This window comes from Bos javanicus, chromosome 6, assembly GCF_032452875.1.
Source record: "Bos javanicus breed banteng chromosome 6, ARS-OSU_banteng_1.0, whole genome shotgun sequence".
Classification (NCBI taxonomy): domain Eukaryota; kingdom Metazoa; phylum Chordata; class Mammalia; order Artiodactyla; family Bovidae; genus Bos; species Bos javanicus.
Window position 1 is genome coordinate 45,583,015 of NC_083873.1, and position 13,161 is coordinate 45,596,175.

The 13,161-nt window shown below is 41.3% G+C and overlaps 1 protein-coding gene across 1 annotated transcript in view; it reads right to left on the reverse strand.

Annotated features, from left to right (window-relative positions):
• The window catches only part of SEL1L3 (SEL1L family member 3), a 108,192-nt gene that overhangs the window by 63,127 nt on the left and 31,904 nt on the right, over window positions 1-13,161 (reverse strand). The window contains exons 4-7 of the mRNA XM_061419837.1: window positions 12,919-13,040; window positions 12,449-12,564; window positions 10,101-10,159; window positions 2,223-2,355 (exon numbers count right to left, since the gene is read on the reverse strand). Of these exons, the coding sequence (XP_061275821.1) occupies window positions 2,223-2,355; window positions 10,101-10,159; window positions 12,449-12,564; window positions 12,919-13,040 (430 nt within the window). The remainder of the gene's footprint in view (window positions 1-2,222; window positions 2,356-10,100; window positions 10,160-12,448; window positions 12,565-12,918; window positions 13,041-13,161) is intronic.

Genomic DNA, 13,161 nt, shown 5'->3' on the forward strand with positions numbered 1-13,161 from the left:
CCCCAGAGTTCCCAAAAGTCACCAAGTCTAACCGTGGTGCACCTGCTCCCTGGCAGCCCTCCTCTCCTTTTCTTCAGCTTGGAAGGCTCCTGCTCAACTTCTAAGAGTTAGATCCAAGGTCATCACTTCAGGGCTGCCTCCCTAGCAGCCCACCCTCCTTCACACGAGTACCCAAGCAGATGAGCCTGCCTCAGCACTCCCAAACACCATGCTCACGTCTGAATGAAAGCATGGACCCCATTCTTTCATGACTTAACTGTTTAAGACCCAGGCAGGGAGCTCCTCAAGACCAGAGGTCTTATCTCAACTCAGTGGTTTTCAAAATGCGGGTTGCAACCCGTTATCAGAGGGTCATGACATTATTTCAGTGGTTTGTAACCAGCAGTGATTTTGTTTTTTATGAAGCAGAATACAAAATATCATAGTACACTGAACATAACAAGGGTCTGTGTTCTTAGTAAAATTCTTCTTTCGGTTTTGTGTTTATCCATTTATGTGTGTGTATGTACGTGCATATATATGTGTGTGTAGGTACTGCATATGTATGAATATGTATATACTGCTCATGCTTTTAAAATGGATTTTTTTTTTATTGTAGATCACCTTCAAAAAAAAGTTTGAAAGTCACCACCTTAATTCATCTTGGATGCCTCAGCATCTTGTACAGAGCCTGGCACATAGTAGGTGCTTGATAAGTACTGGTTGCACGAATGAACAAATAAATTTCATTTTTTTCCTCTTCTAAAGATTTCTCAGCAGGGGCTGTAGGATGATCCATGGGCGATAAGGTGCTCCATTTTTCCTAACTGATTTTACCTAGTAACTCCTGATTTTCCCAGAACAAACTCCACAAGGTCATGGGAATGAAAAAAAAATATTCCTTTTTTCAGGTATCCAGCGATCTCTTTCAGTTCAGTTCAGTCGCTCAGTCATGTCTTACTCTTTGCGACCCCATGAATCGCAGCATGCCAGGCCTCCTGTCCATCACCAACTCCTGGAGTTCACTCAAACTCACGTCCATCGAGTTGGTGATGCCATCCAGCCATCTCATCCTCTGTCGTCCTCTTCTCCTCCTGCCCCCAATCCCTCCCATCATCAGAGTCTTTTCCAATGAGTCAACTCTTCGCATGAGGTGGCCAAAGTACTGGAGTTTCAGCTTTAGCATCATTCCCTCCAAAGAAATCCCAGGGCTGATCTCCTTCAGAATGGACTGGTTGGATCTCCTTGCAGTCCAAGGGACTCTCAAGAGTCTTCTCCAACGCCACAGTTCGAAAGCATCAATTCTTCGGCACTCAGCTTTCTTCATAGTCCAACTCTCACATCCATACATGACCACTGGAAAAACCATAGCCTTGACTAGACGGGCCTTTGTTGGCAAAGTAATGTCTCTGCTTTCCAATATGCTACCTAGGTTGGTCATAACTTTTCTTCCAAGGAGTAAGTGTCTTTTAATTTCATGGCTGCAGTCACCATCTGCAGTGATCTCCTTTCTGCTGCTGCTGCTAAGTCACTTCAGTCGTGTCCGACTCTGTGCGACCCCATAGACGGCAGTGCACCAGGCTCCCCCATCCCTTGTGGATTCTTACCAAAGCACAAAAAGCAACCAGGGTGAAGTTTCCCATGTGGGGCAGCCCCCCTCTAGCTGTTAGCCCTGCTAGAGCTGGCCTGGAAACTTGGACAATTCGATTCCATTTGTGGGTGGGTTTTGGACTTGAGAATTCAATTCTGACTACAGGGCCCTCTGTGATCTCTGCCACCGCAGTTCACCCCACCCAGTATGAGCCAAAGGCCTGTTTCTGGAGAAAGCAGTATGCAGATCCAAGAGTCTAATTTGCTGGAGTGTCTCCTCTTCTGATACTTTAAATAATAGCATATAAAAGAAGTTTTACCAAATAACTAAGCTTCTCTCCGTTCATTAGCTTAATCACTGGATAGGCAACAGCATGATAAAAATCGACTCTATAATTAAGCTACTAGTTATTAAAACAGAGGAAGTAAATGGTTTCCATTTTATGAGTACTAAATGAACCAAACGTTAACAAAAATCTATTATCGTGTTTGCAGGGGGGAAAAGCCTCAATATTAATTATGTTTGGTGACAGAGCCAATGCAAGGTCTGGCATGGATAAATCTTTTGTTTGCACTGGACTGAGTTCCATGTTCCTGAGCTACCCGCCCATCACCCATAAGCACCCGAATACATCTTGGTCCCCTGGGCTCACCTGTGCAGGGTGCAGAGCGTGGAGGCGATAGTACTTCAGGGGTCCAAAAAACCCTTCAATGCCGGCCACGTACCTGCTGCCTCCAATAATGAAGTACCCAGAGGTGTCATTATAATGAAAATCCTCACGGAAACTAGAAAAGTACAAAGGATTAAGATAGCTCTGGGTTTGAACAGATTTTTTTAAAGACCCTTTCATTGACCCTCCTTGACTTAAAACCCCAAATTTCCACAAACCCTTTCCTTTGAATTCGAGAAGATGAGATGATGGTGGGGTCAGGCAGGCTTAGCTAAGATCCCATCTCTGCTATTTACCAGCTGTGTGACCTTGGATCAGTTGCTTAGCCTCTCTGAGATTGAGGCTTCTCATTAGTAAAAATGATAATTCCTCTCTTACTGGGTTGATAAAAGGATTAGGTAGATGCAAAGACAAAACATACAGTATCTATTAATAGCTAAGTGCCTTGCCCACCAAATATTCAATGCAAGCAAAAGAAAAAGTGGTAGTCACTCAGTCATATCCGACTCTTTGCGACCCCATGGACTGTAGCCCACCAGACTCCTCTGTCCAGGGAATTCTCCAGGCAAGAATGCTGGAGTAGGTAGTCATTCCCTTCTTCAAAGAATCTTCCTGACCCAGGGATTGAATCCCGGTCTCCTGAATTGCAGGTGGATTCTTTACTGAAAACATATAGCGTCTATTAATAGCAAAGTGCCTTGCCCACCATAAATGTTTAATACATGCCAACTATTGATATTGGTGAAACTGTTTAGAATTACTGGATTTATGTGTAATTGCTAATCTTAATAGAAATATTTTACTCTAAAAGAAAAAAAGAAAATTTGTTGAGTAGACGGAAGGTGAATGTGGGAAAAATAAAAACACACCCTATTAGATAAGAACCAAGGTCAAATTCAGAGTTAGGAGAAGGTGGCCATAGCAAGGTCAAAGGACTTGGCCAAAGATAAGAGGTCAGCACAGATGACGTGTTGGAAATCTACTTTGTCTTGAAAGACTCAAAGGATCAGGAAGGAAAATGGAGGAGGAAAATGGGTTGACATGAATAAAATGCACAAAGCTGTTCTTGGCAGCATTGTTTACATCCACCAAAGACTGGAAAAGTCCAGGTGTCTGTCAGTGAGGACTGGTACCCACACCATTCAGTGGGTCTTAGGCATGAGCTCTTTTATTACACAGTTTAAAAAAGAACAAAAAGCTCTGGAGAAATATCTAAAATACACTAAGTGAAAAAGATGAAAATGTAAGAGCAGAGCAATACATACACATTTTATCCAAGGAAGAGAAGAATGGATTTTTTTGTATCTGCATTTACAAAAACTCTGGAGAGAGAGATATATATATAAGAAACTAATAAAAGTATTTCCCCCTGGCATGAGGGTTAGGGGATGGAGTGGATGGGAGAACAGATAGAAGCAAAACATCTAATTATAGAACTTTTTGCATAGATTTGATTTTTCTACCATGTGCATTTACTACCAATTGAGAAAGTAAAATAGGTGTGGGTGGACAAGGGGCCATAGGAGCATATGTGAACAGCAAGGGGGGGTCAAGACAGGCATCAGGTGAGAAGCCAGGCAGAGACAAAAGAGCCAGGGAGCGCCGAGGGCAGATGGCAGCAGAAGGAAAGGACACAGCTCATCAGGCAGGCTGCCAGGAGCAAGGGGCCAGGGTGAAGCAGACAGGACAGAGCGGCCACCAGTGGTTGGGGCAGAAGTCAGGCAACCTGGGTTCATCCCAGGAGAGAGGATGGTTGACTGTCAGCCAGAAACCCGACCCTGAGCAGGTACTCCTGGCTGGAAGGAAGACACAAAGGTGAAGAAATGGGCACCGGCAGCATCACCCTATGGCGGCTGGAGGGATCACTTAGAAATCAGCTTTCTTCAAAGGCAACTGATGCTGAAAAGAAATGCTTTATTGCCTGCTATTTCTTTTTCCAGAATCTTAGTCTTGAAGGGCCCTGGGAAGATGATGGTCTCTTCTTCTTCTTCTTCTTTTTTTTTTAAAGGCAGGACCACAAAGTTATTATCTCTGAGAGTGGTGAATTGATTCTGCTTCTTAAGACCTGTGAAAGATTTGGACACTCCAACTACCCTCATGAGGAGGTAATACCAGCACTTGGTGGACACGAAGCAACACTTTGGAAGCAGAAGCTCTCATGACAGAACTCTGCTTAACCAACTCTCCAGCTCACCTCGTGGCCCATCCCTCAACATAATGGATACTAGCCAGCTGAGGTTACTCTCTGGAACCCTCGTATTCTCATTTTTAAATGAAGACAATATTAGTACCTATCTACAGGTGGCACTAGTGGTAAAGAATGTGCCAATGCAGGAGACATAGGAGATGTGGGTTCAACGTTGGGTCAGGAAGATCCCTTGGAGGAGGGCATGGCAACCCACACCAGTGTTCTTACCTGGAGAATCCCCATGGACACAGGAGCCTGGCGGGCTACAGACCATAGAGTCGCACAGAGTCAGACACAACTGAAGTGACTTGGCATGCACACACACACAAGGTCACTGGGAGAAATTAGCACTTAAACAAAGCATTTATAACGATGCCTGGCACAGAGTAGGCACCATAACTATTAACCACAGTTATTATTATTAACTTAGTCCACTCTACTACTTTTGATGCCATTTGTTGGGCTGTATGCTTACCAAGAGTAAGCTGTGAAAAAGTGATAGTCGCTCAGACCCCATGAACCGTAGCCCACTAGGCCCCTCTGTCCACGGGGTTTCCCAGCCAAGAAAACTGGAGTGGGTTGCCATTTCCTCCTCCAGAGATCAAACCCTTGTCTCCTGCACTGCAAGCAGATTCTTTACAGTCCAAGCCAACAGGGAAGCTCCTCACTCACTTTTACTTTTTTCGTGCTTACCAAGAATAAGATGTGTTTGTACCCAAACCTGTTTGGCCATTGTAACCCTACAATGTAATTAAATCTTATGTAATCCCAAAAGCACGGAGAAGAAAGAGATGCTCATTCTTTAAAAATTAAGTTGAATATTTTGGGTAGACTCAGTAAAGAATGGTTACTAAAAAAGCTCTTATGGAATTAGGACAGCTGGAAAAGGCTGGGAAAAGAAACTGAAGAAATCTTGATGAATTTTGGGCTTCAATGGTTTCACAAGTGTCTTTGTTTTCTTTTCATTTGTAAGAAACAGAAATTGGGTACCGTTTATGCCAGAAAGATCACAAGAAACTCCAATCAGTAGATCCATACTCAAAGGCAAGGCTGTAACTAGAAAGACTGGCAAATGAATGTACATATCCATTGTTTCAATTAAAACAAAATGCTTATGGAATATTTTAATGAATCTTTGCTTTAACTGAATTCTCAATTAATCAATAAATTGCTTTGTCCCTATGGTACTAGCTTGTAATTTTTTGTCATTATTATAATACAACTAATAGATTCTTTCAGTTCCATCTCCCTCCACATTTTTCTTCTCTAACATTCTCAGTGGCTGCATCGAGATTGTAAGAAATTCCTTGCACTGTGCATTGTTTGATGGTCATCAATTTTGCTGACATAAAAGCTGAGCTAGATGGTTCGAAAGCCCAAGCCTGTCCCTTCTTCATGCAAGCATCAGACACGCTGGCAAGCTATCTTTACTCTTATCTGGACATAGGAGAGTGCCCTGGTTTATTACTGTGAAGGACCCAGCAGTGGGAAAGGATTGCCTCCATTGTTAAGTTGGCTTCACTCAAAATTAGGGAACAGCTTTGGCTCGAGGGTTCTGTAGCAGGGGAACTTAGAGCCTCAAATGAGCCTCTTACTCCTTAAAATAATTCTCATCTGAAGTGTCACTTCCTCATGGCCTGGTCTAAATTCTGGCTCCTTTGTGGTCCTCTGAAGCCAACAACCTCCTTATTTCCTTCCCTGCATTTATCACAATTTGGAATTTTAAATTTATTTTAAACAAATTTATTATTTGTTTAGAATCTGTCTTCCCCACGCTAGAATTTTTAGCTCCACGAAGGCAGGGACGGATTGTATTCTTGTTCACTGTTTTATTCCCAGAGTCCAGCACTGTGTCAGGCATGTGGTAAATGTGTTGGATGAATGAATATATACTGGATGGATGAATGGATGGATGAATGAATTCAACAGCAGACAGCTCTGCAATTGTCACTGCAGCCTTTCATGCAGTGCAGCACTGTACTTCTCAGCACTTAATTACTGATCTTCATACACCACTTTTGTAGGATAACAGCTATCATTATGTTTACATTATGAGAACAAATAAAAGGAGGATTAAGAGACTTTCCTTGGAACACCTGTAAACACCTGAAATATTTGATGTGTAGTGTACTGACTTGGCCCATTCTGAAATCTCTCTGGTAAATGAGATTTCAAAAATATCTAACCACACGAATCCCAGGTGGGCCAAGATTAACTCTTTAGTTGTTCCATTGATGGTGGTGGTAGTGGGGGTACTCCAGGAGTATAGGATGAGCAGCTGAGATGGTGGTGAGGGGCAGTCTTGGGCCTGGATACTGCCAGCGTTCCCAGGTAAGGAACCGTTTCAAAGCTTTCACTGGGATGTTGAGTTGGTATGTACCTGAACATCAGTTTTGAACTCTGGAATCCTATATGATCATACTGGTTCTGTCTTTACATAAAATTTTGTTATTTTGTGAATGTTCCTGGTGGTCCAGTGGCTAAGACTCTGAATTTCTACCGCGGAGGGCCTGGGTTCAGTCCCTGGTCAGGGAACTATATCTTACATGTAGCAACTAAAAAGATCCCACGTGCCACAACTAAGACTCAGCACAGCCAAATAAATATAAATACATATTAAAGAAAAATGTGTTACTTTGTGCATCAAGGATTCTTTACATTAATCCTGATTTTTAAAACACTGTGTTAAATGTTATTTATTATGAAGATTGTTAGGAGTTGAATTGTGTCCCCTGTAAAATGCATATGTTGAATCTGAACCCCCAGTATGGATAGGACCTTATTTGGATATAGGGTCATTACAGATATAGTTAGCTAAAATGAGATCATGCTCGAATAGGGTGGACTTTAATCCAGTATGACTGGTAAACCTTAGAAAAAGGGGAAAATTGGACAAAGACTTGCAGGGAAAATGTCATGTGAGGATTGGAGTTATGCTGCCACAAGCCAAGGAACTATTAGAAGCTGGAGAGAAGCTTAGAATAGCTCTTTCCCTAGAGCCTGCAGAGAGAGCATGGCTCTGCCAACACCTAGATCTTGGCTCTCCAACCTCTAGAACTGAGAGGCAATACATTTCTCTTGCTTAAAAAGGTGATGCTAGAGGTAAAGAACCCTCCTGCCAATGCAGGAGACATAAGAGACGCAGGTTCCATCCCTGAGTTGGGAAGATCCCCTGGAGGAGGGCACAGCAACCCACTCCAGTATTCTTGCCTGGAGAATCCCATGGACAGAGGACCCTGGCAGGCTACAGTCCAGGGGGTCACAAAGAGTCAGACATGACTGAAGTGACTTAGCACAAGTCATTCAGTTTGTGGTACTGTGTTCTGGCAGCCTTGGCAAAATAATATAATCACTAAGTTTGGGGGGGCTTCCTTAAATTTTATGTGGAAAGTGCCTTCCTTGCCTTACCCTGGTCCTAATTCTGGATCTTACTGTGATTCACTCCACTCATGTCAGCAGCTACATTTTGCAGATTTAAGAAGAAAGGAAGCCCTGACATAGAAAAGAAACAAAAGAAAAGCTTATGAAATTCAATTGGTTGTCAAAAGTGTCTGAGGTTGGAGATGGGTGTCAGGGGAGAAAGGGCAGGTATTATTTTAGACTTTATATCCTGAAACGCAAACCCTTAATTTCTGGATCAGGACTTCCCTGATGGTCCAGTGGTTAAGAATCCGACCGCCAACGCAAAGGACACAGGTTTGCTCCCAGGTCCAGGAAGATTCCACATGCCACAGGCAACTGTGCGCCACAGCTCTTGAGCCCGTGCATCCCAGAGCCTGTGTTCCACAGCAAGAGTGACCATCGAGATGAGAAGCCCGAGCACTGCAGCTAGAGTAGCCCCCACTCACCATAACTAGAGAAAGTCCACGCAGCAACGAGGACCCAGCACAGCCAAAAATAAATAAATAAAATGTAAAAAACATTTCTGGGGCAGGACAGGGCACTTAAAGAGATTTCCAAAGGGGCCACACATCATTCGTTTCTCCAGAGTAAACTCCCTGCCCTTCCTATTCTCAAAGTCTTCATAGAAGAGCCCATGGTGGCCCATTATATAATAAAACTCCTATCTATTGAATTTTCCTGACTGGTCTAAATCCACCTGGTGCCCTTGAGACTTCTGTTCTGTCCTAAGATCTTGGCCTCTGTGCGTCAATATTGCCATCCAGTCACCCCTGACTTTCTCTTTGCAAGCTAAAGAATACCACTGCTTTAGCCTCTCTCAGTAACTCTAATCCATTAATCTGGTCATGGACATAAGAACTGTTCTATGTGCCCAGGGCCTGACATAATTGTTTGATTTAAATGTAAAGAGAAATAGTGGGGGAGGAAAGTAGAGTGTGTGCTCCCTACTCTCCGGTCATCACCCCTCTTTGCCTTCCTTCCTTTAATAATTGGTTTCCAAGAAAATCTGGACTGCTCAGGGACTCTGAGTGAACAGAGCCTGTTTGGAAAGACAGTTTTATGCTTGGTGTTGTGAAATGACTAAAGGATGAAGGAATGAACCACTTTGCCACTCCCCAGCCAAAGTATCCAACAGTCCTGATTTTCTTCTTTTGTCTTTTGGCCATATAGCACAGCATGCAGGATTTTAATTCCCAGATGAGGGACTGATTCTGTGCCTGGTGCAGAGGAAGTCCAGAGTCCTAACCACTGGAGTGCCAGGGAATTCCTCTGGTAAGTTTTTTAAAATTATACATACAAAGCTACTAATTTGTGTTTCTGTTTTATACACACACACACACATACACACACACACACACACACATATACAGGGGCTTCCCAGGTGGCTCAGTGGTAAAGAATCCGCCTGCCAATGCAGGAGATGTAGGTTCGATCTCTGGATCGGGAAGATCCCATGAAGGAGGGCATGGCAACCCATTTCAGTATTCTTGCCTGAAAAATCCCATGGACAAAGGAGCCTGGTGGGCTATAGTGCATGGGGTCGCAAAAGAGTTGGACATGACTGAGCAACTGAACAAACTATTTCTGTCTCCAGATCTCATTGTAAATTGTTCCTTTCATGGCACCATGATGAGGTACCCTGAGTTCCTAAAGAACTCATGCCCCATGGTTCTACCACTATAAAACCCACTCTTAATCAGGGATGCAGAAACAAGTTAAAATTATGACACACAAGGAAAAAGACCCAATTCTCAGTTTCTGTAACTCTCATAGAGAATGATTACATCAAGATGAAAAGTTAGCCCAATATCAATAGTTATATACATTTCAAATTTAGATTATAAACATAAATATGAAGGCTGTCTGCTTTTATGTTTTACACTAAGTCAAAGTTATCAACTCCTCCCAGTAAGCAACATTAATACTTTGATTTGTTTTCTAGAATCCTTTGTAAACGATAATTTTCAAAGAACACGAATTATGCAGTGCTATGAAAGGAAGAATTTACAATGAGATCTGGAGACAGAACTAGTTTCTCTTGCTTGGGAAAAAACAAAAAGAAGGTTGTGGGGAAAACCAGGAGAGTTTGTGGGCATTTAAAAAAGAAAAAAAAAGGTACAAAGATTAACTTCAAGGCAGACTAGTTACCATTTGTGCTTGGAAAAGCTCAATCAGATGGGGTAGGAATAACATTAGGGTGCAGGGCTAACACAGGAAGGTTTCTTAACCCTCATCCAGAAAATTTTGACACAATGAAAAGCCACACTTACCTAATGGTCTGATTATGGTAGTCTTTCAAATCCTGCCCAGTGCTGGTGGTTACTACTATCTATGTTGGGAGAGATACACAAGGATTAGTAATGCCTCCAGACCCCACACCATAAATACAGTCCTGGGGATGAGTTACTCATAAAATATGCTTCATAGTCTTTTGTTTGATCAGTTTCTGCAAAAAACAAAATAGCAGTTTACCAACCCTGTGTATATTTTGAGACTTAAGAAATTTAATTTCTCCAAATGACTTGAGATGATAAAAATATCTATAATGTAGTTTCCCCCAGGGGGTTGTAGACATTTCCAAACTTTGAGTCAAAAGATTCTTTTGTTGAATTCGTGCTTGAAAGCTTGTTGCATAGAAAGACAAAGAAAGGTGTAAGCTACTTCCTCAGCACTAAGAATCGTCACCATCACTTCAATGGTGACAATGTTTTCATCGTGAGTGTTGTTAGCTGTCTTGCATTCTTCTTGTGTCTGGACTACAACATAAGCCCGTAAGGTTAGGGGGCTCTTTGACTCCCCAGTGCTACCACAGAGCAAGTGTTCAGAAAACACATTCTGGCTTAACTAGATTCTCAAAGATGAAGCTCCAACACCACGTCTCTGAAAGAAAAGCTAACTCAGAAAAAGCAGTCCAATTCAGCCACAGACACCGTGTTGTTTCAGAGAAAAAAATGACTCAGACCAATTGTCTTTCTAAACCAACCATTTACTTTAGGCCAATGTGTCCATTTAGTCAAAGTAATGAATATAGTGGTCTTACCACTGAGCTGGATTTTGTGTAGAAAAACAATAAGTATTATTTTGGAACCTATGGGTATCAGGGAGAGCAGATGGGATGCAAAGATAAAAGGGCAATTGGTGAATGTCTACTAAAAAAAAAAATCTAGCTTTTTTTTTCTTTCTACTCCATCTGGTCTTCCTAACTCTTCTCTTCCGCTTTACCCAATCATGTACTCTGCCATTAGTTAAAGGATTACTTTGATTTATTCCTCTGTTTAAAAAACTTCAATGACACCATGCTGCATGGCCAGAAGAAATTGGAAGTGAGCATCCAATGATGGGCTAAAATATCTCCTCTGTTTCTCCATTTAAATTCTGTGCCCCATCTGTAGGAACCTTCTTTAGGAAACCTTCCCTGAGCATCCCAGCATGAAGTTGGATGTCTCTCTTCTGCGAATGAATATGAATCATCTGGCAATTAGGCTCACCTTATGACACCCCTTTACCTGCTCTATGTGACTTCCGTAAATAGTCTCTAAGCTCCTTGATCATAGTGCCTGGCATACAGCAGGTATAAAACAAGATCTGTGATTTGCTCTGATGATTTGATACCTAAGTGATATGAGGCACTGACCTGACCTTAAGAGAAAGCAGCAACCAAGCTAAATGTCATCATAATCTTCATGCAAATGAGAAGCTAAAACTCGGACCACAGCAATGTCACCTAACATTAAGGAAACAAACATACAAAAATGCCAGCTAATGTCTTACAAACGCTCCTCAGTTAAGCTACAAGGACTGACCCAATTTCTCTTCTCTTCAGAAAAAGGACATGTGATAAACCTAACCACCAAGGGAAGTCTGTGTATTCTCTAACACAGAAGACAAACAAAACGTCTTTTCCAGTTTCGTTTTCAGAAAATCACAAATCAGTAAGAAAAGTTGATAAGAAAGTAACCAGAAAAAAGGTAGTATACCAGTATCATATATAACAATATAAAGGAATGGCATTTTCTTCAATAATAACAAGAGATTTGCCATAATCCATAAAATCTGTGTTATAAGTGCTTGAAACTGTTATGTGCAGTGTTTCGTAGTACAAAGTAGATAAAGAACGTCTGCCTCACCAGAATTATCACTGAGGTTTGTTGGTTATTATTTGTTTAATGTCAAGCACAAGCAATTGTTTTCACTGCCAAAAACAGTCAAGCCACTTCTTGGCTGAGCGAACCAATAAATTTCCTATAAAAAAGTTGTAGATTTGATAACACTATATAAATATGGCCAAGGCTGTTTTACCATTTATCTCCTCAAAGCCTATTTTGCTAGGAAAAAAGGCTTGAATTGCTCAGATAATTGTGGTTATATAGCTAGATGTATTATTCATTCACAATATAGTCAAAAAAAGCACTTTAAAAGTTAATTAAATGGGATAGAATGCTTATGATTTAAGATTCCAACTATAAAATTTTTATTTAAAAAAAGTGTTATGGTTGTAAAAGTTTATCAGTTACCACAAATTTGTTTTTGCAGATTTCTTAGCTCCCTGACTTTACAGCAATGCTTAAAGTTAAGTGATGGTGCTGATATGATTCATGATGGAACATGCTCTTGGTACCTGGCCGCCATTAAAAGAGATATCCAGGCGAAACCACTCCTTCAAAGGTATGGTGAATTTCGTTTTTACAGCAAGGTCTTCTCCTTTGACAAGATGCATTTGAATATGCAAGTAGCCTAAAGGGAAAACAAAAGTTTGTGAAAATGACAAAGAAACTTAGAAGTGAAAGAAGTGGCTATATCTTTTCAATGATTTTCCAAAACTGCTATGACTAGATCACATTCCTTCTTCCTTTAAATAAAAGCAAAATGAAACAAAACAACAAAAAACACCTAAGTACATTCGTCTGTATTGAAAATGTTTGTTTTAAGCTTCCGGAAAAAGTTGAACTTGAAGCCCATATTTGGAAACCATCATTCTTTACTGCATTGCCACAATGACAACGTTCCTTATTCTAGACAGACATATTGGCCAAAAGACAGAGAGTAAGAAAACCACATATCGTTCTAAAGATTCTATTTCATACTTACCCTCTTCAGTAAGAAATATAGAAGGTGTGCCGTACATCTCATTAGAATCAACAAAGTACAGAATGCCACAGAGATTGGCCTTGCAATAATGGAGTAAATAAAGCCACAGTGAAACAGTAAACCTGCAAGAGTGAGGAGAAAAAAAATTCTGCAGATTGATATCATCCAAGAACAGGTAATTATAGTTAACAATGACCAAGTAAATTGCTTTTTTTCCATTGAAGGGATGAATTTGCCTTCGTG